This window comes from Lissotriton vulgaris, chromosome 1_1, assembly GCF_964263255.1.
Source record: "Lissotriton vulgaris chromosome 1_1, aLisVul1.2, whole genome shotgun sequence".
Taxonomy (NCBI): Eukaryota; Metazoa; Chordata; class Amphibia; order Caudata; family Salamandridae; genus Lissotriton; species Lissotriton vulgaris.
This window is the reverse complement of record NC_141685.1, coordinates 849,746,801-849,772,413: the sequence shown is the minus strand read 5'-3', so window position 1 is coordinate 849,772,413 and position 25,613 is coordinate 849,746,801. Positions and strand designations below refer to the sequence as shown.

At 47.5% G+C, this 25,613-nt stretch overlaps 1 protein-coding gene across 1 annotated transcript in view; it reads left to right on the top strand.

Annotated features, from left to right (window-relative positions):
* KIF14 (kinesin family member 14) overlaps nucleotides 1-25,613 on the top strand; it is a 625,766-nt gene that overhangs the window by 134,682 nt on the left and 465,471 nt on the right. Inside the window, exons 8-10 of the mRNA XM_086957758.1 lie at nucleotides 8,805-8,912; nucleotides 9,264-9,380; nucleotides 13,323-13,441. Coding sequence (XP_086813884.1) covers nucleotides 8,805-8,912; nucleotides 9,264-9,380; nucleotides 13,323-13,441 — 344 coding nt within the window. The remainder of the gene's footprint in view (nucleotides 1-8,804; nucleotides 8,913-9,263; nucleotides 9,381-13,322; nucleotides 13,442-25,613) is intronic.

Here is a 25,613-nt window from a genome sequence, read left to right as displayed (position 1 = left end):
AAAGATCGTTTTAATGATGCAGTGATTATATGTCTGCACACCTTTTTTTATATTTTGTTACGAGCTTTATGAATCTCCCACCTTCTTTCGTACACCTTATACGTGTTTGGCGAAGATAGACCTTCCATTTTTGGGAAATCAGAAGGTATATAACATTTTACATTATCAATAAAAAGAATCTCCGCATAAGTGTTTAATAGAGAAGAAATGTTCTTGACATGCAAGGCTTTGTTATAAACTTTTGGTGTACTTCATAATACTACTCCAGCCAAAGAACTTATCTATTGGGTTTACATCATGTCCTCCCAATCTTAAGTATGACGTCTTCTGTTGCTTGTCAGAGCTATATCACAAATTGTCATGCACACGTTAGCTGCTCATTACTGACAAATTTCACGTCTAGTGCGGTCTTTGATCAGACTGTTTCTGAAATCTTTGAGTCACCCTGTTTCATACTTTAAAATCTTCCCAGATAAAGACATATGAAGTAAGAGAAGGGAAAAGTTGAGTATTGGGTCAATCTTGACCACACCTGGTATATTTCTGTGGATCTTAAGGCAAGCACATGTATACCATCTTACCATTAAGAGTGGATTCGGGGGGGGGGGGACTGACTGGTGGTGTCCCACGAATCTCTATTGAATTGAACAAATAGCATTGCATTTGGAAAATAACAATAGCACCTGTCATTCACAGGATTTTCAATGGGTTCCCTTCACTGTTCCTCCCAAGAGAAAACACAGAAGTACTAAACCTTTTAGAAGGCTTTATTTGAAGGAAAGTATAGGTCTAATTATTACAGTAGATGTCAAAAGAAATTTGGCGATTTTAAATGTATAGCAAATAAATAATATAAAAACAGACACCTTGCTATGGTTTTTTTAATTTACCTTCCTAATTAATCCTTCACTGAAAGGTTTGCCATCCTGAGAAGTGAATAGCATTTGTGGCATACTTGGTAGGGGAAGGCCAACTGTCCAAAGCATCCTGCAAGGTCAATTTATACTAGAGAAGCCACTGCTTTCTCAGTCTGCAGCCTTGCTATAAAATGCCAATTTTCGTCGAAGCTAGAAATGTTCTTGTAGGAAACAGGGTTATTAGTTGATGGGGTTATGGGCCCTCATCAAGTAATCTTGCCACAATTTATTTTGAGATACAATTAGGTCTCAATAAATTAAACCTTATCTCAAACCTTGGCAGCTTGGCACAGAGCAGTTCGGCTTATCTTGAAAGAAAATGTGTAAATCATTTAACTACACCAAAATAGTTAACAAGTAAGATAGACAACACCATAAATATCCCACTCCAATTTATAACAATAGTATGAATGTTGATCTTTACAATTATACCAAAACGATAAAATTCTATTGTAAAGAACAGAAACTATGATTTTAGATGAAGTGTCAACCCCGGGTATCTGGTCGCACTATACCGGGTCAAAGTCAAAAGTTAAGGTTGACTGCTCCGGCATGAAGGCTGGATACAGGGACTAGGTTCGTACCTATCAAATCTTTACCTTCAAACTTGAGGCTTGATTTAGATTTTGGCATATGGGTTACTTCGTGACAACAGCGATGGATATGCCGTCTGCTGAAATATAAATCCCCATAATATCCTATGGGATTTATACTTCCGCAGATGGGATATCCATCATCTTTGTGACGGAGTAACCCGTCCACTGAAATCTAAATCCAAGCTCTTAGCCTTTATTCTTGGAAGATTTTCATTGTCAACTGTGAGCTTTACTTGTGGGGATCTGTCAAGAGGCTCGACATCGACAGCATTCTCCTTGGCATTGGATCTGCTGAAATCCTGCAAAAGGGGACTTTTTTCTGGAGTCAAGCTGCTCTCAGCTGGGTCCACTGGCAAGTTTAATCCAACCAGTGATTCAACTTCTGTGGATCAGCTTACAGGTTGTTCCTGGTCTTCTCTCAGGTCTCACAGCAAAAATCCTTGGAAATAGTCTTTAAGTCTCAACATTTAGGGTTAGGCTGGATGAATATACTCTATCTTTTTAGTGCACCAGGACCTTATGTACATTACTTAGCAGCCAGGACTCGCTCTCACAGGATCCATCAACCGGGTCCAGAGCAAAACCAGGAGACATTGGCCAGTTGACATTTCCTTTTCTTTGGGTTGCAGGTAACGTCTTGTAGCTTTATGTGATGACCCTGTCGCTGTACAGGAAAAAAGTCAACTAGTCTTCGGAGACCGCACTTCCATCCTGGGTACAACTAGGACAGGTCCAGGCTTTGGGGTTGCTCCTGACAGGTCAAATTGCAGAAAAGTGTTCCTTGGTAAACCCCTTAGTGCAACAGGTGCTGTCCTCTCTGGTACAGGCTCTCTTTGTGCGATCCCGGAGTGCAGAGAGCACAGTCCTTCTGTTCTCCACAGGCCCTAGCAATTTTTTGAATTCTCATGGAATGGTTGCCAGTTTTATCCTTTGCATAAGCTTGTGGGAGAAGAGGACTCACTAGCCAATAGGGCTACCACACTCCTGGCATATACCGCCCACCTTGTGGCTATTTGCTGGGAAGTGCAGCATTAAATCTACCAATTCTCTTACTACCAACATGCCCAGACCCTTCTTTACCTGTCTGGAGCTCCCTAGCCCCCCGAGGTCTGACTATCTGGGGACTACACTCCTCCCTACAGGATCACTTGTACTAATTAACCCCTCCGACACTCATGACGAGCTCAGCTCGTCATGAGCCACGGTTCTCGTGTGCTCATGACGAGCTCAGCTCAGCTTCACAGACCCCAAGCACAGTTGGCCTCTTTTTGACAAGTCAGTGTCACAGCCTGTTTGACAGATCAGCTGGGTTTATATATATAATCTTTGAGGTGCACTTCAAAGCACGAAGGCAGGATGCCAAAGCATTTCTTGTGTATCCTATGTCTGGTTGCTGAAAACGTAGCTCTGTTCTACCATACTTTTGTCTTTGAGGTTGTTCTGGGTGCACGTACTGGATTTTGGTGTTAATGTGGGAGGACACTAAGATCACTTTGAACACTTAAAGAACTGAAGTCACAAGGTAGAATTTTTGACCAGGACGAACCTGGTAGGTACATCTGACCAGTGGGGACCAGCAACTGGTCCCCACTGGTTCTACCCCCCTCCCCCACTTTGGGTGGGAGAGCCTGCGGGAAAAACAAGTGAGGGAAAGAGGTGTCTACCTCTGCCAACTCCACCCTTCAGCAGGGGGAAGCAAGGTGAAGCACAACTCTGAGTCCCAGCCATCTTGAGGATGGGGGGACCCAACCAACAAGGGACAGGCTCCTACCCCCCCTCCTACTGGAGGGTGGCACAATAGGGGGTGTACCCACCCCAGGGAAGTGACACATTGGTCCCTGCTCTTTACCTACCTGGAAAACCCCTAAATCTAGTATTTCCGGGGCACCCTGAACCTTGCTTCCTCAGATCCAGCCTGACAACAAGAAGATGAGAAGAAGGACCGAACAGCCGTGCAGCCAGTTAACAAGCGGAAGACACCCACTGACTTGGCCCCAGCCCTACCGGCCTGTCTCCCCTCGAACCTGCTCCTGCGAAATGCCGGTGTGTCCTGCAGCCAGCAACCTCAGAAACCCCGGAGGACCTGCCTGCCTTCACTTCAAAAGACTGCTTCTCCCGTGAACACTGGATTTGTTCAAACAGCAACCTCTGGCAGCAGCCAGAAACCGCGATTCCAGCCCACTCTGCACCCGCTGAACCTGGCCTGAGCTCGTGAGGAAAAACACCACGAGGAGGTCACCCCGGCAATCCTGACTCGAGATCCGGCGACCCCTGACCTGCCTCAATCCTCCTGCCGACGCCTGCAGCCTAAATCCAGAAGGCTCCACTAACCGCGACCAGGAGCTGTTCAGAAGATCTGACCCCAAAAGGCACCCCTGCACCCGACACCCCACGACCTTGTGTGCCCAAACCAACTGTACCTAACCAACCCTTAACTTCCCAACTTACCTCTGCAAGTGGTGGTCGCACCCAAAAGTCCTTTTTCTCCCTGCCTGCAGTGCTTTTGCAAACTGGAGGTTCTCCATAGACAAAAACAGGGCGCCCAATGTCGAAACAGCACTCTGCACCCGGCCGCCCCAGTGCCACTGAGGGTGCACCTTTTTGTGCTACTTTGTTTCCCCATTTGCCCTGAAAGTAACCCTAGGAGCTTTGCTCCCACAACCCAGTGGCCTGCTAGCCAGCAGCCACCAACCGGCGGCCCCTTATTCCCTATTGGATAACATTGGGCCTAGACACTCTGCAACCGGCCGCCCTAGTGCCGCTGAGGGTGCTACTAGAGAGCATCACTGACCCTGTGGGACCACTGAACCTTAACTCCCACAGTCGATAACTTACCTGTGAACTGATAACCTGTTTTTCCTCCATAGGATAACATTGACAATTTTTCTTCCAAAAAGTTTCTAATTGTGGGGTTTTGAAAACTAAATATATTCTTAAAAAATCGCACAAATCACCAAAACGTATTTACGCACCTGGTTGCAGGAAATGTCCCAGTGCTGAATCTAGGTATCCAGCACTGAGTTAGAAAAGTAATGTAAAAAGTAACTTACCTGTAATTTACTGAAAAAGCCTATTCATTTCAATGTACTGTGTTTGCAAAGTGTTGCACCCTACTGCATCCCCTGTAAATCAAACAAAGTACAATTTCTATTGCATTTTCAAACTGTTCTAAAATCAGCAACTTATTACTGAAAAGCATTTAATGCATACTTGTGCCGGGCTTGCTTGGTTCTTAAAATAAAACAGTATATTTTTTATACACATATTATTGGCCTAGAGTTCAGTTCTTGAGTGTTTGAATTAATTTGCTGACTGAGTGTGTACATCAAATGCTTAACACTGTCCTCTGATACTGCCTTACTGCTAGACTACGCAACCACAAATGGAGAGTAAGGTTCTATCTAACTTTAACCTCTGCCTGCCTCTGGGGTCACCTGGACTCTATACACACTATACCTCGTTTTAGTGTAGTATATATAGAGCCAGTTTCCTACACTGAACACTACACTGTATGCGGACCCCACTTTCTTTGTGCTGCTTAACTCCTGGTGAAGGCGATAGCCTTCTATCACCATGAGAGTAGCTCTTTGGGAGCCCCTCCCGGTCCAGCAGACAGCAATCTGTGAGACAGGCCTATGTCATGGTGGCACACATGATCCTTGTTTACCTATGAAACAAAATCAGCATTCGAGATCTGGACAAAAATACAGTTGGGCACTCACGGCAGGGGTACACGTCTTTACCATGGAGAGGACATTTCCACCCAACGGCAATGATCAATATCAAAAGGGGGATTAGACCTACTCATTGATATCTAAGGAAATGAATCAAACTCTGTTTGACCCAATCCCTGTCAACTCTGGGTCCCCAAATTTGCCAGAGAAAGCAGCCTACACCACCCATGAAAACATAAACTCGTATCCCAGCAGCATTGCAGGAAAATGGTGATTTCCTGCCTATGCCCACTTATTCTGTTTACCCCAGCAGGGGGTAGTTTGTTGGTCAATTTTTGAAGGGGAACTCCATATGGAGGTGGTTTAGGAGGAGACCATAGAGTAAGGCGGACACCAATTTATTTATTTATTTATTTTTTATACAACTTATATAGCACGCAAATACCCTGAGGTGTATCGGCGCTGCTCAAATCATTTGCTGAAGAGGGGTGCTGATTTATTATTGATTAAAAAGCCATGTTTTTAATTGTTTCCGAAAAGTCATTAAGGAAGGACTGTTTTTTATATATTGAGGGAGAGAGTTCCACAATCTAGATACGGATACTATAAATAGTCTGTCTCCCCAGTTCACTTTTTTTGTTTACGTGGCCAAAGTCGATTGCAGGCCCTCCTGTTGATTGAACTATATGGGTGCAGAACAAATGAGGAATCAAGAGAAATACTCCCATGCTGGCTTTTTTTTTTGCCTGTTTCATGCATGTATACTGGTTTGGGAACCACAACTTAGAAGGGCCAAGAGCTTCCCCTGGGATATGCCGCTTTTTACCCGGCTTGTAAGTAGGAGAGGAAAGGGTCTCGATTGTGCTACTCTTAGGGCCTGATACCAAGTAGCTTGGTTAATTCTGACCAGTTAGCAAACCTCTGTTTATGCACTGGTCGGAATTATGAGTTTGGTTTTATTTAACACATCCAATAATTATTGAATGTTAAACACCAAAATACGCATATTACTCCCCATAACCTCTGAAATAGGTGCTATTTTTCACAGCCGATAAATTAACATAACCATTGGACGTGATGTTTAGCAGGTGCGATAAATAGCACCTATACTAGTAATCCGGCCTTAGTTTAACTAAGCGTGCTGACATGTACACTAGTCATTGGAATGGGAAATGTGAGGATTTAGTGCTTTGAGCGTGCTGAAAGCATTCATCTGAGATTCTGGGTTTAGGTGAGCATCCAGCTTTCTCCTCTGAGCACATGACTTGTGGTTTGCCATTCATGAGAAAATGGATCTTTGCGGGGTATGACAGGCTGAACTGGATCCTGCCTTCTGCAGGGTGTTCTTTTCTGATAAAGTTACCTGAGTGCCGCTTGCAACGCAACTCTGAAGTCAGGATTAATGTTAAGGATATTATTATTTTGAAGGCCACGTTGTTTTATGGCGAGCCGCAGTATTGAATATAGGTTTTTAAAATAGAAGAGGCACGCAATGATTGGACGGGCAGATGCGCCTGGTTGTGTGCGAGGCCCCAGTTATCTGTGTGCCCTTTTGATAGAGTACAGAGTGGTTAAGGCAGGTTCTATGAAAATGCTTATGAAAATCTTTCAACAAATTCTTCAAATCTCTTCATGTTCGTTGTGTCAGGGATTCCTAGGATACGCAAATTATTATGGCATGATCTTGCTTCGAGGTCTACGTTCTTGGTTCTGATTACTTCCAGTACTTACCCCATCTGTAGTGGCTTCTCATTTTGCTCTTTTGCAGTGTCCTGTGTTTCAGACATCCATTATTCCAGCTGCCCGTGTCGGTCATCCCACTTATCTACCTGTTCCTTCAAAAGGTCCAGTCATTCTAAATGGGTGTCAGTCTTGGAGTTTATCTATTCCCAGGTAGTGTTTAATTTAAAGCAGGAGATCTGGGTCCTTATCTGCCGTGTGTTGTGTTTTAGTTGTTGTGTTCTCAGTAGTGTCTTTAGATGTGACTTGCCTGCCTCTGTCTCCTGTCTCAAATGTTATCTTCGCTTGCTTTACGTTATATTTGCCCGTTTCGCCCTTCAGCACATGCCTTGTGTACTTGAGGCTGTACACTCCTAAGCTCTGGGCGTGCATTTGTTGCTAATGCACTGGCTCCTTGGTGAGATTGTCTGATATTGTCTGCCCACCAACTAGTGTGTTTGGGTTATATCATGTCTTGCTAATAGTCTGCCAACAATCTCCAAATCGATAGGGCATGTTGTGCTGTATGTTCCACGGTGGCAGTCTTGTGCTTGGCAGCTAGTCCTGCCACTCCCCTCCATTGTACCCCGCTACGTCGGGGGTCATGAGCAGACCAGCCTGCACCACGGCTGTGCTTACGTTGCATGTGGAGGTGCTGATTCCCTACATCAACTTTGTGTCTGAGATCAATTGGTGCTTGTATTACATGCATTCTCATTTATGCTGCTATGTTCACACTCCTTCTCTCATGTATTGTAGCCTTCTTGTGTAGCTCCTGGTGACTATGAAAGAGTACACCTCGTGCACCTGTCACCTGCCTCCTCTGTCTCAAATCCTTACATTACAGCTTTGCAGTCTTACTAGCAAATGCGGGATGCCCTGGATACTGCTCATGGCAGGTGCTTTGTTTGGAACCTGCAGGGCCCACCTGCACTCCACACCCTACTGTAGAACAACTCGCCGAGTGAGGCTGGCTCTCAATTAAAGTACATTCAGCCACATGTTTTTTAATTGCTGGTTGGCCTTACCCTCTGCGCCCTGCCTCCTTTGTCCAGCTGGTCTGAGTGGCACACCTCCACATTCGATCCAGGTTTAGTCGACTGGCTGAGTTCTACATTGAGCTCACCTCCGAAGTATGATCCTGCCTTAGTTCTCAACCTTTGACCAAGCCCTCTTGACATGTGCGGCTTCACCGTTTCTCCTTGCCAGTTCTGCAGCCCCAGTCTCTCACTGCCGGATGCTGCAAGGCTGTTGCTCATGTATACCTCCAATATGGCAGCCCTTAGCGGGACCAGATGGTGCATAGATGTTTAGGGGGAGGGGCACCACATGTGCCCCCAAGGCCACACAGCAGGGGCCTAGGTGGACGGAGGCTCTTCTAGGGGCCCCCAAAGTCACTTTCAGACGGCCATTCCATGTTAGAAAGGCTTCTATGGAAAGGCTGTCGGAAAGGGACGTCCTAATCCCTACCGCCTCCATTGTAGGGATTAGGCCTCTGACCGACGCCCCAACAGGATCCTTGATCCTATTGGATGGGCACCGTTCCCACCCACGCATCGCCCCGACCGCTGGCCTCGTAATCTGGAGGTTGGACCGATACCTTGAATGTGGGACGGATCCGTGACGGTCGGTCCAACATCCTAATAAGGCCCTAAGTAACCTTGAAACGTCTATAAAAGTGATTAACATTTACATCTCCAGTACGTTTCTGTTTATTAGAGAATCTGTCATTTGAACAATATAAGTTGCAATTCCATATTTAAATATGTGAACATATTTCTTCAAATTGCCAGTCTAAAGAATTCTTTAAGAACTGCTTTTTAAACGTGGGTGTATGAAAATGTGAACCGTAGTTGATTATTCTGTTTGCTTTCTTTTATTTTTTTATTTTTTTTAAGAGTTGGCTGGAATTGGGAAATAAGCAGAGAGCAACAGCTGCAACTGGTATGAACGACAAGAGCTCTCGATCCCATTCCGTTTGTACAATTGTGATGACACAAACAAAGGTATTGCTTTCCATGTTTTATCAGTGGAATTATGTGTTGGAAAGGTTTTTTTTAACATTATTTGGGTGTGCCAGTCATTTTACGCCTGTTTTAGAGGAAGGAAGCAGCGTGACACCAGTTTCTCATGAAAAATAGTCATTGTCACAACTTGATGGTTTTTTGCAATGGGGTTTAAGCCATTGACATTCAGCGGTATAGTGCAGTTGTAGACATTTTCCATGAATCTTTACTGGTTTTCCCACTTGACCTTTCCGTCACAGATAAGGTCAGTTTTTTTTTCAGCCTAAAGTGAATCATTGCTCTACACTTGTCTAATTTTACATCACGCTTTATTTGATGTTTATGCTTTAGACTGAGTTTGTGGAAGAAGAGGAGCACGATCATAGAATTACAAGCCGGATAAATTTAGTGGACTTGGCTGGCAGTGAACGCTGTTCTTCAGCGCAAACCACTGGTGACCGATTGAAGGTAATTATATTCTTTTAATCAGGTTTAATGGGTATGAGACAGGAAATTCTATCAAACTGTAATCAAAGGGGGGTCATATTGCATGGGTAGGGAGCAGGGTAAAACTAGCACTAATGTAGGACTAATATTTGCCTATTGTGTAACATAGTGGCAGTTTTACAAGTGATTTATTATATGCACTGAATAAAACGTTTATGGTAAGTTATTGGTGTCCTCTCCTAATAACAGAAATATCATATCCTTTCTTTAGAAACTAAATTTCCCTTAAAGTAACAATCCTGCCCTGAAATTGGTCAGCTGAGAAAAACATAACCATTGTCAATTTTTTTAAATAAATTTTATGGAATCGGCCATTAACGAATATTCAAATTAGGGTGTATCATATATTACAGTACTTATTAGATATTTATGGAAGGGCCATTTCAGCATTTATGTTCCAAATATAGTTTTCAGGCACAGTACTCAACATTGTGTGTCTCTGCATTTGGCCAGCAATGAATTTGCTACCTACAACAAAGAAAGAATATTATTATTCACAGACAGGTCAGCCAAATACAGTGTGTCATCATACAGTGCTAGGCCCCCTCTACTGTGCTAAAACCTTCCCCGGCTACCGTAAATGACTGCGATTACACATGTTTTATCCTTCTATTGTGTGGGATATCATTAAGCCTCCATATGGGTGTGATTATAGTATATAATGGCTAATTCAGTTAGGTACATATCCAACTCATTGATTATATGTTGTAAGTTCTCTCTATTTAGCATAGTGGTTAATACTGTGACCTTCGCTTCCACACTTTGGTAAAGTACTTTTTCCCATTGACCTAGCGGTGGGGCATGATCGCTTTTCCATAACACTGCTGTCTGCTTTTTAGCCAACAATAATACATGGTCTGCAATTTTACATGCCATTTACACTGCTTTGCCCTGGGGAAGAGGCCAAGGAGGGATTCTGTAGGGCTCAATTCCAGCTGAAGGTCTGTTACTTCCCTTACACAGTCAAACATGTTTGACGAGTAGGCTGTCAGTATTGAACAGACCCAAAACATGTGCTTTAAGAAGTTATTGTTACATGTCTTGCATCTAAGGCTCCTATCAGAAGTCACAGGAACATCTTATGTAGTTTATTGGACATTAAATACCTGTACATTAAATTGCACAAGCTTAAGCCTTGTTTTTCTAGTAACCGTTTTGAAGTATGATAGAAGCCTACGCCACTCATTATTATTTATATCTTTGCCAAAATTATTCCCCCCAGTTTTCTCTGTCATCCTTATCAATTTAGTCATGTCAACCAGGCTTTTGTAGATTATTGTTGCTGTTTTGCATGAGTTACCCATAACTAATAATGTGTGTAGAACTGTGTGCGTTGCAGGGCCTTTGTGTCTGTACTCCATGATTTTGTATCAATTGGAGCAGTGCATTGAAGGAGAGAAATTGTCCCACAATTATTAGATACTTCTGTGTAAGGCTCTGGATCATGTGGAATTTACTATTCTTACTTCGGTCCGCCAATGTGGCTACTTCCCCAGCCTCCCAGGCTCACATGTTTATTCTCTTAGCCAACCTGCACATAATTGGGAGAGATCAAATGGGCATATCTGAGAAAAGGAGACTTTAGATTTTGTGTGGGCCAACATTGTGGTTAAGCAATATCATGCAACTGTCATCAGTCTAGAATGTTTAAGATGTTTGTCAAAGGTCTCTAGTAGACAAAAAAGTGTATCTTCTTTCGCTCACACGCCCATCCAGTGATATAAATTTGCAGCAGCATCATCAGACGTCCATCTAGCTACCCACTAATGTTGCACAGCCTAGTAGTGTAGCTCCTGGTCCTGTGCCCTGAGTCCATCCTCTGATACAGACAGCTGCAGTTTATTCAGCAAACATGTATGTCTGCGGCCTTCCCATATCAAATACATTTTCATACTGTTTATACCCCTAGATATACTTGTTTGCAGTCTCAATGACATAGTATCGAAGACATAAAGTATTCTTTGGAGGAGTATAATTATTAGCCACTATAATTCTTCCTTTCACCAAGAAAGAGTGTTTTTCTTCTACAACACAATTTACCTTAATTCTTGAAAGTGAGAACTCTACGTTCCCAATAGGGAGGGTGTTGTCCTCATTGTATATTTGAATACTTAAATATTTGAAGGAGCCTCCTCTCATTTTAAATGGGATCCCACCAGCCTATCAGATTGGGTCTGATCAAGATTTTGTGCGGCACATATTGAGGACTTTGTGGAATTTACCTTTAAGCCTAGTAGAACTTCAAACGCTAAGATATTTTAGTTCTTGCACTATATATTCGTAGGACATCACCCATATATAGTGAAATATTATGCATGCTTAGGCAAATCCTTATACCCCGTGTCTGAGTCTCACTCTTATGTAACATCCCCTAAGGCGCACAGTTGTGGATAAAGCAGGCAGTCCCGTCACATTAATACACGCTGTTATCTGGGAGTTTGAGTGGGATCCACTTAAGAATTGGGTCCCAATTACCATCTCCTCCAAGAATCTGAAAAAAAAATCCTAACGCTGGGTGTTGAAGGCCTTCACCACTGTGGGTATTTGTTGTGTCTTGGTACATTTTGCCATGACGTAGCAAAAGTGTCTAATGTTCATGGCCGTACATCTGTTAGGAATAAAGCCAATTTGGTTAGGATAAACCAGATCGACCATCAAAGGTCCTGTTGATTATGATCTATGCCAACTTCTTGTAGTGCCTGAGCTTTGAAAGGGAGCAATATGCTTTAAGCACCAAAAGATCCTTTCCTAGTTTAGTCTTGTGGCAGTGAGTGTCTCTGGCGACTGCAAGAGAACTCCTCTCTTGTATGATACCTCCTAAAATTCCTTTAATTTAGGCACCAATGCCACACTTAACGTGGACTAGAGCTCCACAAGAAGTCCATCCCACCGGGTGTTTTACCTGAGGCCAAATCCTTGATGGCTGCTCAATTTCCTCAGTGTCTAACGGGGACCAAAGGTCTCTGGCTTCCATTGGAGTTTGTTATTTACACTTTATCTTCTGAACCTATTCAACGAGAGCTCGCTAATCACATACATTTGGACTTTGCTTCTTTTATTTGTTCTTTAGTGTTTACTATCTGTCCCTCTTGGGTCCTTAGTGCTTTTATCTGCCCTGGTCTCGGATTGTCTACTGAAATGCTGACAGGCAGTCGTGCTCCCACTCATTGTGGGAGTCTTCTGTCGAGGCTTCATTCACTTCAAATTGTTAGTGTATGCGGGTTGATCCAATTAACCTAAATCCCCGATGTTCTAACTTGTAAACCCTTCATTTCTAGCTCAGGATTAGGGGGTTGTCCCTCATTTGACCTCTGCCATCACCAGCGAGTGATCAGAGATCGTTCTGGTTAAGTGTTCTACTTGCTTGAAGGTACCCTGAAGTTTTTCAGAATGCAGCAGCCAATCTAACCTTCAGTTTAGATTGTGTATGTGTGAATTTTATGTTTGCTCTGTGACCTCTGGACACCAAAAATCCTTCCTGCTAGTGCTGGAGCTAGTCTTCTAGTGCAGCTGATGCTTTTGCTGTATGTGTGTTGGGAAGCAGAGGAAAGCTGTCTACACCATCCTGTTGGGATCACTGTTAAAGTTCCAACCCCAAACTGATAGCATGTGTAAACTGGCGATTATAACCGGTTGTTGCGCTGGCAAGAAAGGTAAATCTCCTTGTTTTATATTAGGTGCATATATACTAGCTATTGTGAGCTCTTTAAAAGCAAACTCAAAGTTTGTACGTGCTCTTTTGCTGTTGAAATCTGTAGCTCTGTGTCATGAGCCACTATGATGTAGGTACTTTCTGTTTTTATTTGCTACAGAGGACTTGAGTGTGTTTACAAATGGTACTGGATTGCTTCCACAAAGAATGCATTTATTTGTAGAAATTCTTTCTTATGCTCTTTTGTATAGGAAGGCATGAGCATCAATAAATCCCTTTTCACGCTGGGGAAGGTTATTTCTGCATTGTCTGAGAGCACACATTTAAAGAAGAGGGCTTTCATCCCTTACCGTGACTCTGTCCTTACCTGGTAAGTTCATACTGTGGAGTGGTATAATAATAAAAAATGGCAGATTAATATGTGCAGCCATGTGTGTCTCTTATGTTTCTCTACGCTCATCGAATACTGGGCTTTCATTGAGCAGACTTGGGCAGTCACAATATTGACTTTCTTCAGTTGCACCGATTGGACTTACAACTCCTGACAATTTTTTTTAAAATTATAGCCCACGAGTAAAGGATGGTGTTTTGTGATGCCATCTAAACTGCCGAACTACTTGGGTATATAATGCAGAACAAACCAGTGTACAGGTTTACTTATGAGGTATGTGGGCTGTAAACATATGTATGTCTGTAGTATGTTTAGAATGTGAACCCATCTTAAAAGATATCCGAGGTCTGTATAGGCTCAAAGGCAGAGATTTAATCAAAGGGCCTAATTAACAGTTGTGTTTTTGGCTGCAAACGTAACTTTACAACCGTAAAAACCTTCATTAACACCGGTCACAAATACACAAGCTGATTCTGACAGGCATGATTGTGAATACATCTGCAGTTGGAAAGCGGATGCAAGGGGTAGGAGAAGGAAGGAAGGATCGAGGTGTGCCTTGCTTTCTAGGTTTCTGAATACCCACAAACATTCATGTTTGGAGCTTTCTTAAACTGAGGTGCGACCCCTTCCCACCTAGGAAATGGTCAGACACTTTCTCCAGCTAAGGACTGGAGTATGTGCCCTTTATTGACGGGAATGGGAACTGATCAACCCAAGATTTGGTGCAGTTGTGGGACAAGGAATTTCACCTTAGAGAAAAATGTTTTTAATTGGACAAAGTAAAAAAAGTGTTTGTACATTTGACTACTATTCCTCGTGTGCAGAATTGTACACTATATACATCTCCACACAGTGGAATAGGCAACCCAAAAAAGGTTACTTGATGAGTCCAATAGTACACCTAAAAACTTGTACCTGGCATGGCTTTCAAGGTGTACGATTATCCTGTTATGTGGATTAGAAAAAGTACGTTTAGGCAGAGTTGTAGAACTTATCCTGTACTGATACACTTTTATTTGTGAATTTTAAGTTGGGGAGCTGAGTTCTGAGAGGGGATGTGAAACATTTACTGTGTCACAATGTGATGTTCTTTAGAGACTTGGGTCTTTAGCGTATTGCTAATTTGAATAAGATAGAGACTGTCCATATCCTGGGTGCATAAATGGAGAAGCCCTCTTGCCTCATTTATTCTTCTAGCACTTATCCACTCTGTTAGTGTCCTGTCTGCGAGCCTGCTAAAGAGCCTCTAGAGATGCTAAACTTGTCAGCCAGATAGGCGGGGGTGCTGGTCTTGATGTCTTAGTTGATGATGCAGCTAGTTTTGCATTGTGCACTCTCCAATTAATTCAGACTCTTGAAAGCAATTTCTCATGTCCAGTCTTTTCTGTGTCTCCTTGGCTCATTTTTCTATTTTCAGGTTATATCGACAATCAAATTAATCTGATTGTTTTGTTGCTGTCAGCATTTAATCCATTAACCTTTTTTTGTAACGTTTGTACAATTACTTGCACCTGGATGCCAACTGTTGTAGTTCATGATTGGTATATATCCACTTGTATAACTTATTCTAGCAGTACATCTTTACAATGTAGGTCTTCAATGTTTGTGTGTCACTCTTTTGTTAACCATTATAACTGTTAAGAGGTTGAAATAATTCCATTATGCTTCGCAACTTTAAAATTCAAGCTAGATGTGATGCTTGCATCAGTGTCACCTTAGACTTGCAGAAAAGTAGTATTAGTGAACTTGTTGTGGATGTGTAACTGTTAGAAATTGTGTTGCTGGTTGACTGGGATGTGAGCCCTGGTCAAGCAGCAACAACAAACCTAGTCGGGGAAAGGCACAAGCAAACCCCAAATTAACCAGTGCCCACCCCCCTGGTAGCTTGTCACAGAGCAGTCAGGAAATACGAGAGGCAATGTGTAAAGTATTTGTGCAACACTTTGAAGAGTAAAACAATTAAAATACCGCAAATGAAGATTCCACACCAGATTAGACAAGCATTTACAATGCAACGGTCTCGCCTTTGCAAAAGTTAGAGCTATTGGCATTGTAAATGATAACATTTTTATGTATGTGTTGGTTTTGAAAACAGATAAATAAATGGCATTGTCATTTACAATGCCAATAGCTTAGTCTCTCGCAAATGCAAGACCTATTGCATTTGCACACACACACACACACAGAGCCACACAGGGGCATAGACACACGCACGCAGAGCCACACGCACGCAGAGCCACACGCACACAGAGCCACACGCACACAGAGCCCCCACCACACACACACACACACACAGACACACACACACCGTTCTACGGCCGTGCGCTCTATGCCTAGCGCGGGGGACACCTCTGCGCCTCAGCCCCCTTCAAGGAACCTCACCAAACGGAGGAGGCTGTGATAGGCCCTGGCTGTGCAGCAATGTCCGGGGTCAATGGTGACCAATAACCGAGACAAAACGGGGGTCGTGACACCTCTCTGCACTAACACGAAGTCAGAGGTCAGAGTTGATGAACACATCCTCCCACAGATTCAGGAAACATTGAGTGTGAGGCAACACCTTTCACTCAGAGCACCCAGAGAAACATGACAAGAACCGGGATTCCAGGGGGCAGAAGCGCAAGCGAGTGTTTATAGCATTTAGATGCAAACCTCAACACATGTGCCCCCAGAAAACATACGACCCTTGCAACAAACCAGACCTACGGCATCTTCTTCAACACATGTGCTAATGTTCTACTCAAGCGCCTTAAAGCACCCGCTGCTGGCCAAGGTTACTGCTCAGGTTAATAGGCATGCATTTTTCTTTGCATTATGATTTTCTTACCTGCTTATCTCAGCACATTAGAGAAGTTGGTACAACTTGCATGTCTGCGTGTTCCGTGTGCTGGCATCAGTACACCTGTGACTTGGGCTCCGCTCTCTGGGTGGTCGCTGGTGTGGAGTGCGCCTTGGTGTGGGGGGCTCGTACCACCTGGAGCCTTGGTCTTCCTCGAGTGCCGGGTTCCAGGGGTGGTTTTCCCTGCGTAATAGTCACTCCGAGCAGCCTCCTCCCTCCGGATCCGTTCTTCCGGCGCTATCCTTCGTGCAAGGGTCACCCCCAATCTGCCTCTGTGTGTGTGCGGGTCCCTGCTACTGGGGGTCTCTCTCGGAATCTGATGAAAACTGGTCGTCTCTCAGTGGGGTTAGTGCCTGCTGCAGGTCTCCCTCAGTTGAGGGATGCCTGTCTCTAAGGAGAGAGGTTCCCTTCCTGTCTTTCTGAGGGTGAGGGTACCAGGAGCTGCAAGTCCCCCAGAGGAGTTCCGTCCATCTCTCGGCAGGTGAGGAGGCCCGCCTGTCTCTCGGTAGGAGCGATAGCTGCTGCCGTCTCTCAGGGATGAGGGTCCCTCAGTGGGTGCTGGTACCGGACGCTGCACTTCTCTCGGCAGGTGAGGGTCCTTGCCTGTCTCTCGGTGGGTGAGGGTACCAGATGCGGGAGGATGCTCAGAGGAGGGCTGCCCGTCTCTTAGCCAGAGAGGGTCCCGCCTCTGCTGCCTGTGATTAGGACAAAGAGAGACAGATGGTCATCTGAGAGTGAGGGCAGGGGGGACGGGCAGTCAGTCCGAAGGCTCGCCCTCTCCCCTCCTGTACCCTCCTCCCTGCCAGCCATTTGCCGGAGACCAGCTCATCCCTGTGCCCCAGGGAGCCCATGTCGGACCTCCCTGCCCCGGTACCTGCTGGAGAAAGCACCTGCCCAACCCCTGCAGGGCTTTGCACACTCACTTTCACTAAACACAAACCCACAGCAGCACACAGTAATAGAAACTAAAACAGCCGCTGTGCACCCCCACAGGCGCTGAACCTCACTGTATGCCTGGGGCCTGGTGTTCTACTTCAAGGGGTCCTAAGAAAGTGAGTTCTCTTGTTACCAACTAGCAGGCACACAGAACTGAGCTCGCAACAAAGTACAGCGCGCTGAGACAGCCTCTCACTGCTGGGTGTGCTCTGCAGGTCCGAATCTTCACCGCACCTTGTAGCAGTGCCAATGAATGAGTGTTGGGTTTGAATGGAGAATCACGGTGTGTAGGGGAATCAGGCAACTTGACTAAAATAGTGAATTTATGGAAAGCGGACTTTTGGACTTAGTGTGTTAGCAGCATTTCACCCCTAATGACGCGATGATGTCAGGAGCGTGGCATAACACAGAATTTCTCTATCTGAAAGAAACAGGTTAGTATTAGATTCCTTACCTCAGAATATCCCCAGGCGTCGGACTGGATCCGGAAATTTTTGCGTAGCAGTACCCTTGCGTGTCGGTAGGCGTCGTCTGCGGCTCCCCGTCCGTCGTCGGCGTCGTGGGCGCCGTGATGACGTCATCGGAGTACTTAGACGCCGCCTCCGCGTATGACGTCAGTTCTTCTTCTTTTTTCCGCGCCAGCAGCGCAGATTCGGAAAAAGTGGTACCTTAGTCTTTTTTGACTAAACTTTTTGCGATCCCTTTTAATCATTTTTCTTGAGTCTTCGACTTCGGACGGTGCCGGCAGGGATGCCAGGTTTCAAGCCTTGTGAGGATTGCGACCGACTGATGTCAGTCACCGACCCTCACCGTCGGTGTCTCCACCTTCTCGGCGTGAACCACGACGACAAGACCTGCTCCGACTGCCGGGCCCTGACTTTGAAAGCTAGGTGTGAGCGGTCCCGCAAGCGGCTCGAAGACCCTCTGACACATGACTGTCAGTCCCAGGAGGACTAGACAGGTGGACTTGGGGATGCCAGTGGTCTGGACACCTCGCCAGACACTGGTTTTGTCTCACCTCCTACCGTGGCTTCGGAGGAGGGGGCAACCTACAGTGTGGTGTTGTCCCGGGCTGCCAAGGCCTTGGGCCTTGAGCTCCCCGTCGCAGCCGTGAGGACTAACCTTCTCACTGAGGTCCTTAAACCGTAGTCAAGCTCGGCTGAGCCTCTGCTGCCGTTTAATGAGGCCTTGACTGACGTTCTTTTGATCACTTGGTCCAGGCCTGCTACAGGTTTGCCTGTAGATAGGAAGGTGGCCAGACGCCACCGCCCGACCCAGAGCGACCCATGTTTCCTGTCCACACACCCCACCCCCGAGAGCCTGGTCATCCAGGCCTCCAATTCCCAGACCGCATTCCCGTCGGCTCTGCCGGACAGGGAATCCAAGAGGTATGAGCAGTATGGCAAGAAGGTATTCTCCTCTCTGGGACTGCGGTCTTCCAACACCGCATGCCTCTTGGGCCGCTACACCCACTCTCTGTGCGACACGGTCGCGGACGTGCTGCCAGAGTGCCCGTTAGAGGTACGGGCCAAACTCGGCCAAGCCCTTGTGGAAGGCCGGGATGCGGCACGGTATTCTATCCGGTATGGGCTGGATGCCACAGTCTCACAGTGCACTGGGCACTGACGGTGGCGATTCGTCGCCACGCCTGGTTGAGGTCCGCCAACGTTTCAGCCGATGTCCAGAATACACACATGGACATGCCGTTTGATGGCCGTCGCCTTTTTGGCGACGAGGCAGACCATGCGCTTGAGCGCTTTAAGGACTCCAGGGCTATGGCCATGTCCTTGGGCCTCTCGGCCCCGCGCCAACAACCGGGTGCCTTTCGCTCCTTTCGTGGCTAAGGAAGGGTCGCCCCCACACGTGCTGCCAGCCACGCACCGCAGACTAACATCCAACGCGGTGGAGGCCGTGGAAACCTACGTGGCGGTGGTCGGGGACAGCGGCGAGGCCAGTCCACACCTTCCCCCGCAGCATCCGCCTCAAAACCCTCATAGTCCGTGCTTTCAGGCCCATGTGACGCCAGTGGGGGGCAGTGTTCGCCATCACCTCCACCACTGGCGCACTGTCACATCGGACAGATGGGTGCTGCAAATCGTCCGTTACCAGTTTCGGGTTTATCCCCCCGAACAGCGGGTCCGGGATATTCAGGCTCTGATTCCACTCTTTCAGCCTTTATCCCAGATCTCGGTCAGGTTGACGCTGCGGCTTCTGGGGCTGATGGCCTCCTACATCCTTCTGGTGCATCACGCCCGGTGGCGGATACGGGCTCTACAGTGGGACCTGAAGTTTCAGTGGGCCCAGCATCAGGGCAACCTGTCCGACCATGTTCTGATCTCGGAGGGCACTGCGAGACAGCTGCAGTGGTGGCTCACGGACCCCGATTGGGTCAGCGGCAGATCCCTCTCCCTTCCCCAACCGGAGCACGTGGTTGTGACGGACGCGTCCCTCCAGGGCTGGGGAGGCCACATGGGAGAGGCGGAGATCAGAGGCCTCTGGTCTCCGGCGGAGTCCCGGCTCCATATCAACCTTTTGGAGCTGCGAGCGATTCGTCTAGCACTGAAGGCATTCCTCCCCTCTGTCAGGGGGAGTAGTGCAGGTGTTCACGGACAACACCACCGCCATGTGGTACTGCATCAAACACGGCGGGGTGTGGTCGTAGACCCTATACTATGCGGCTCTGCGCCTCTGGCAGTGACTGGAACATCAGGGCGTGTCCCTGGTGGTTCAACACCTGGCAGGTTCTCTGAACGCCAGGGCGGACCAACTCAGCCGCCGGTGCATGATGGATCACAAATGGCGTCTGAACTCAGACGTGGCACAAGGTCTCTTTCTGCAGTGGGGAGAGCCTTGGTTAGATCTATTCGCCACAGAAGAGAACGCGCAATGTCATCTACTCTGCGTGTTGGAATTTCCAAGGCGTCACTCACTCGGAGACGCTTTTCGTCGCGAGTGGGGTTGCGGTCTGTTGTACGCGTTTCCGCCTATACCACTTCTGCCCAGAGTGCTGAAGAAGATCAAACGCGACCGGGCCCAAGTCATCCTTGTGGCTCTGGACTGGGCACGAAGGTACCTGTATCCCGAGCTACTCAGTATGTCAGTCGATCCCCCGGTTCGTCTGCCTCTTCAGGAGGACCTTCTGTCGCAGCAGCATGGGACGGTCCTCCACCCGAACCAGTCCAGTCTCCACCTCCATGCTTGGAGATTGAACGGCGACAGTTGAGGCCATTTGACTTGCCTCCTGAAGACTGTAATATCATTCTGGCAGCCAGGCGTCCCTCCATAAAGTCGGTATACACCTGCAGGTGGAGCAGATTTGTGGCATGGTGCACAGCAAAGGCTGTGACCCTCTGCCCCTCTTTCTGAGGTTCTTCTCTTCCTTCTTTCTCTTGCCCAGCAGGGCTCTGCTCTGGGCACTGTCAAGGGCTACCTTTCTGCCCTTTTTAGCCTTTCTAAGGCTGCCTGATCAACCTTCTTTGTTCAAGTCCCCTATTGTAACTCGTTTTCTAAAAGGCATCACACACACGTTTCCACCTGTTCCGTTTGTGATGCCTCAGTGGGACTTGAACCTGGTTCTTACCTATCTGATGTGTGCTCCCTTTGAGCCACTTCACAACTGTCCTCTCCGCCTTCTTACTCTGAAGACTGCTTTCCTGGTTGCCATCACCTCTGCCAGGAGAGTGAGTGAGCTCCAGGCTCTTTCATCCAATCCTCCTTTCCTTTCTGTCCATCCGGACAAGGTTGTGTTGCGGACAAGACCCTCTTTCCTGCCCAAGGTTGTCACTGCCTTCCACATCGGGCAGTCTTTCACCTTGCCCAACTTCTTTCCGCCTCCGCATTCCTCAAAGGAGAAAGAGCGGCTCCACCGTCTGGACCCAAAATGTGAGCTCTCATTCTATCTGGATCGCACTCGCCAGTTCCGGGTGGATGACCAACTCTTTGTTGGTTACGTGGGCGCTAAAAAGGGAAAGGCGGTACACAAGCGGACCATCTCTCTGTGTGTTGTCTTGTGTATCATGGCTTGTTACTCCTTGGCTAAGAAAGAACCTCCTGTTGGGCTGAGGGCCCATTTCACTCGGGCCACGGCGGCTACTACTGCCCTGGGTCGGGGAGTCCCCGCGCAGGACATTTGTCAGGCAGCTACGTGGGCCTCGCTGCACACGTTTGCAATACACTACTGCCTGGACAGCCAAGTCTGGAGGGATGGCTTCTTTGGCCGTTCCATCCTCCAGGACTTTTTGGTGTGATTATTGGTTCGAAGACCCACCACCGGGGTTGGTATTGCTGGGGTATCTATTCTAAGGTAAGGAATCTAATACTAACCTGTTTCTTTCAAATGAACAAGTTACTTTCCTTCGGTAACTATGTATCTGTAAGAAACAGTAGTTAGTATTCGATTCCTTACCGCCCCACCCATCCTCCCCGTTCTGCGAACCGATATCTAGGGTTAAGGTCATCCCCTTTCAGGGCCCTAGTTTCAATGGCACCAGTGTTGGTTTTTAACATGGGCTGCGTTTCTGACGCGGAAAAAATGTGTCTAAGAACTGACGTCAGCACGCAGAGGCGGCGTCTAAGTACTCCGACGACGTCATCACGGCGCCGACGACTGACGCGGAGCCGCAGACGACGCCTACCGACGCGCAAGGGTACTGCTACGCAAAAAATTCCAGATCCAGTCTGACGCCTGGGGATATTCTAAGGTAAGGAATCTAATACTAACTACTGTTTCTTACAGATATATCGTTACCGAAGGTAAGTAACTTGTTCTTTAGCCCCGTCCTTTTCAGACGGGCTCGGCAAGACCTACAGCTGTGGTAAAAGGTTCCTTATCTTCTTTATGGGGCCATCTGTACCCATAAAAAAGATAAGAACCCCTTACGCCAGCAGGAAGTCAAGGAACCCAATCTTAAAAGGACGGGGCTAAAGAAGAAAGAAGAACGTCACTAGGACCTCTTCTCCAATGGCTGGCCACCGTTTTACATGAATGGTGACACCAGCCAATGGAAAAGAGGGGTGGGGCTTAACCCCGCTAGTGAAATTTCCTACATCATTAAATCTCGCCAGCTCGACTGCGCATTCTTTCACAGGCCGAGACCTAAAAAAATTTAGCCTAATTTAGTAAATAAAATAAGAGCAAAATGACAAAATTCTAATCAGTAAAACTGGAGGTTCGAGGCATGTGGGCTGCTAAATTCATATCTGTGCATGGATCGCCGCCTAGTGTTGGGTCCGGATGATTGCACATTGTTGTCCTGGAAGAGTCTTCGAAGTATCACGAGATAGGTGGCTCCTCCCCTGGACTACAGTGCGCATGGGCATCGACTCCATCCCCAGATTGTTTTTTTCCGCCATTGGGTTCGGATGTGATTTCGACGTCTCCTGTTCGGAATCGATAAAACAACTTCTTAAAGGCCAAAAGGCTTTCCTTTCATCGTCGGTATTGTTGGCGTTCGGTCTCGTGTATACTCCGGCTCGTCGAGTCGGATATCGGAGGAGTCGGGTGACTCTTCGGTCATCGAGGCCCTGTCGACGCAGCAAGACCCTGACGATTCTACAATGGAACGGAGTCCGTTCAAGTACTGCCCCGTGTGTGGGTCGAAGTACCCACACATCGACGTGCACCCTGTGTGCAACAAGTGCTTGTCGTCTGACCACGACGAGGTCAGCTGTATGGCCTGTTCCAGGTTTCGATCGAAGAAGACGATCAAGCTTCGGCGCGTGGCGCGCCTCCAGGCCCAACTATTGGCGCCGGCACCGGTGGACATCTTCGACAGCCCCGACGCAGGAGAACAAGAACTTCACCTGCAGATTTCACCTCCATCGGCGGATGTCGAGGCCGACTACGAGGAAGACCAAGACCTCGAGGAAGACGTCGAGGAGGTAGGGGACGACGAAGAACCTTTTGGGGCCGTGGAAGATAGCTCGGAGGATGAGCTATGCCCCGATCATACAAAGGCTCAGGTCACAGGATCGCCACAAGGCCTTACCCACGACCCTACACCTCGCTCCTCGGCCCCGCCTTCTGGCCCGGCTACGGACGCCTCTACGGAGCCGCCATTGCCGAAATCGAAACCGAAAGTGAAACCTTCGGGATCGACCAAGTCTAAGATGGCCGACGCAGCACCGAAATCGAAGACGCCATTGGCGGCGTCGTCGTCGGAGGCCTCGAAGCCGAAGAAGGCTGTCGAACAGGCTAAAGTGGTCAAGGAGCCAAGCTCGAAGGCAGTCGCCCAGCCTAAGGTGGTCGAGTCCAAGTCGAAGTCAACCGTCGAGCCACCGGCGGTCAAGCCTACCGCGTCTGCAGGCAAGCCGGCCGTCGAGGCCAAATCGGCAAAAGGCACCGAGCCGAAGTCTGGAGCCACTACACCGAAGGGTAGATCCGCCGATCCGAAGCCATCGTCGTCGACGCATAGGGCCGTGGATGGTGGCGGACGCGCGGTGGTCGAGACTACGTCTGCGCCTCCAGCTAAGAACAAGGATTCATCGATGCTCCAGTCTTCCCCTGGGGGTGCATCGAGGTCCACAGTCTGATCGACGAGGCCGTCCGCTTCTTTTACGAAGCAAGTGGCAGACGCCCTCAAACGTATTCGAGAGAAAGAGCTGACGTCGGCGCCGAAAACGCCCTCGGTATCTACTCCAGAAGCGGAACCGAAAAAAATCTCCAAGCCGCTCCTCTTTACTCTACCACCCAAAGTGGTGCCAAAAGCCTTTGCACCACGGTCGGTGTCTAAAGACTCAGAAGGGGTAGGGCACACTCAGCTAAGTGGCAGTTTGAGTCGACAACCCTTACTGGACGAGCAGTCGGAACAGTATATCGACGCCGACACGGGCAAGTTGACGCTCTATAAGAGGAAGATTACTTCACAGCCCTTGGAGTCGTTTGTAATACCTCTAAAAAGGAAGAAACCAGCGCCTGAAACTCCTGAACTTGTTGAGCGCATTCCTCTGCACCCTGCAAGGAGCCCATCACCCTCACCCACTTGCTCAGATGGAGACCTTGGTGATCAGGACGAGTATACTTTTCCAGAAAACACAGACCCTGATGAGCAACAGGGCTCATGGTCACCCTCAGGTGATCAAGGGGACCAACAAGCTGTCCATGACCCACAAGCTTTTGGATCAAAGCCTTCTCCTACAGAAGATTCTGCAGCGTTCAATGCCTTAATTGAGAGGGCAGCTACAAACCATAAGGTGGAAATGCATGCTGACCCTGTGGACGTTGACTTTCTATTTGACACTTTCTCTGCTGCTGAGAAAACCGTAAAAACACTTCCAATGCTTAAGGGTGTTCTTAAGCATGCCACAGACATTTTCAAGGAAACAACAAGGGCTCGAGTGGTCAACCCTAGAATAGAGAAGAAATACAGACCAGCACCTGGAGACCCAACTTACATACGGGGCCAGTTGCCTCTAGACTCTTTGGTGGTCTCTAATGCTCGAAAAAAGGCGAACTCACAGACAACAGGTGAAGCTCCTCCCCCAGACAAAGAGTCTAAAGTGCTGGAGGCATCGGGGAAAAGGGTGGCAGCGCAGGCAGCAAACATCTGGTGCATATCAAACACACAAGCTCTGCTAGCCAGATACGACAGAGCACACTATGACACCTTAGAGCAGCTTTTACAACACCTTCCAGACCAGTTTAAAGAGGGAGCTGAGATGCTTATCCAAGAAGGCAAGCTCATCTCCAACGCTGCAATTAGATGTGCGCTCGACGTTGCGGATACGGCAGCCAGAGCGATAAATACTAGTGTGATGTTACGGCGTCAAGCATGGCTCCGCATCTCAGGATTCAAGCCAGAGATACAGACTGTTATCCTCAACCAGCCCGTTAATCCAGACAGACTGTTTGGAATGAGGTGGACTCCACCCTCGAAAAAATTAAAAAAGATACTGAGACAGCGAAATCCATGGGTGCACTTCAGTCTCAGCAATACAGAGGGAGCACTTTTCGTCGCTCAGGCACTCGGGGTGTTACCAGAGGACACTTGGCACAACAGGCGCAGTTCAGTAAAAGTGGGGCACAGTCCTCGTACACCAAACAGGGTAGAGGAGGTTACAGAGGAAACAACGCCAAGGGCAGGGGCAGAGGAAACAATATGTTCCCGTTCCTCTGCCGCCAACAAACAGTGACTTCCTGTCACTGCCCCCCGACCATCCAACACCTGTCGGGGGAGACTCCAGCAGTTCCTGCCAGTCTGGAAATCCATCACCACAGACAGGTGGGTAAGGAAACGTATCCAGTTCGGCTATTGTTTGGAGTTAACGTCCACTCCACCCAACATACCCCCAAGACAACGTCCTATGTCGGCAGAGCACTTGCACTTATTGCAGCAAGAGGTTCTTGTGATGCTGCAAAAAGGCGCAATAGAACTCGTG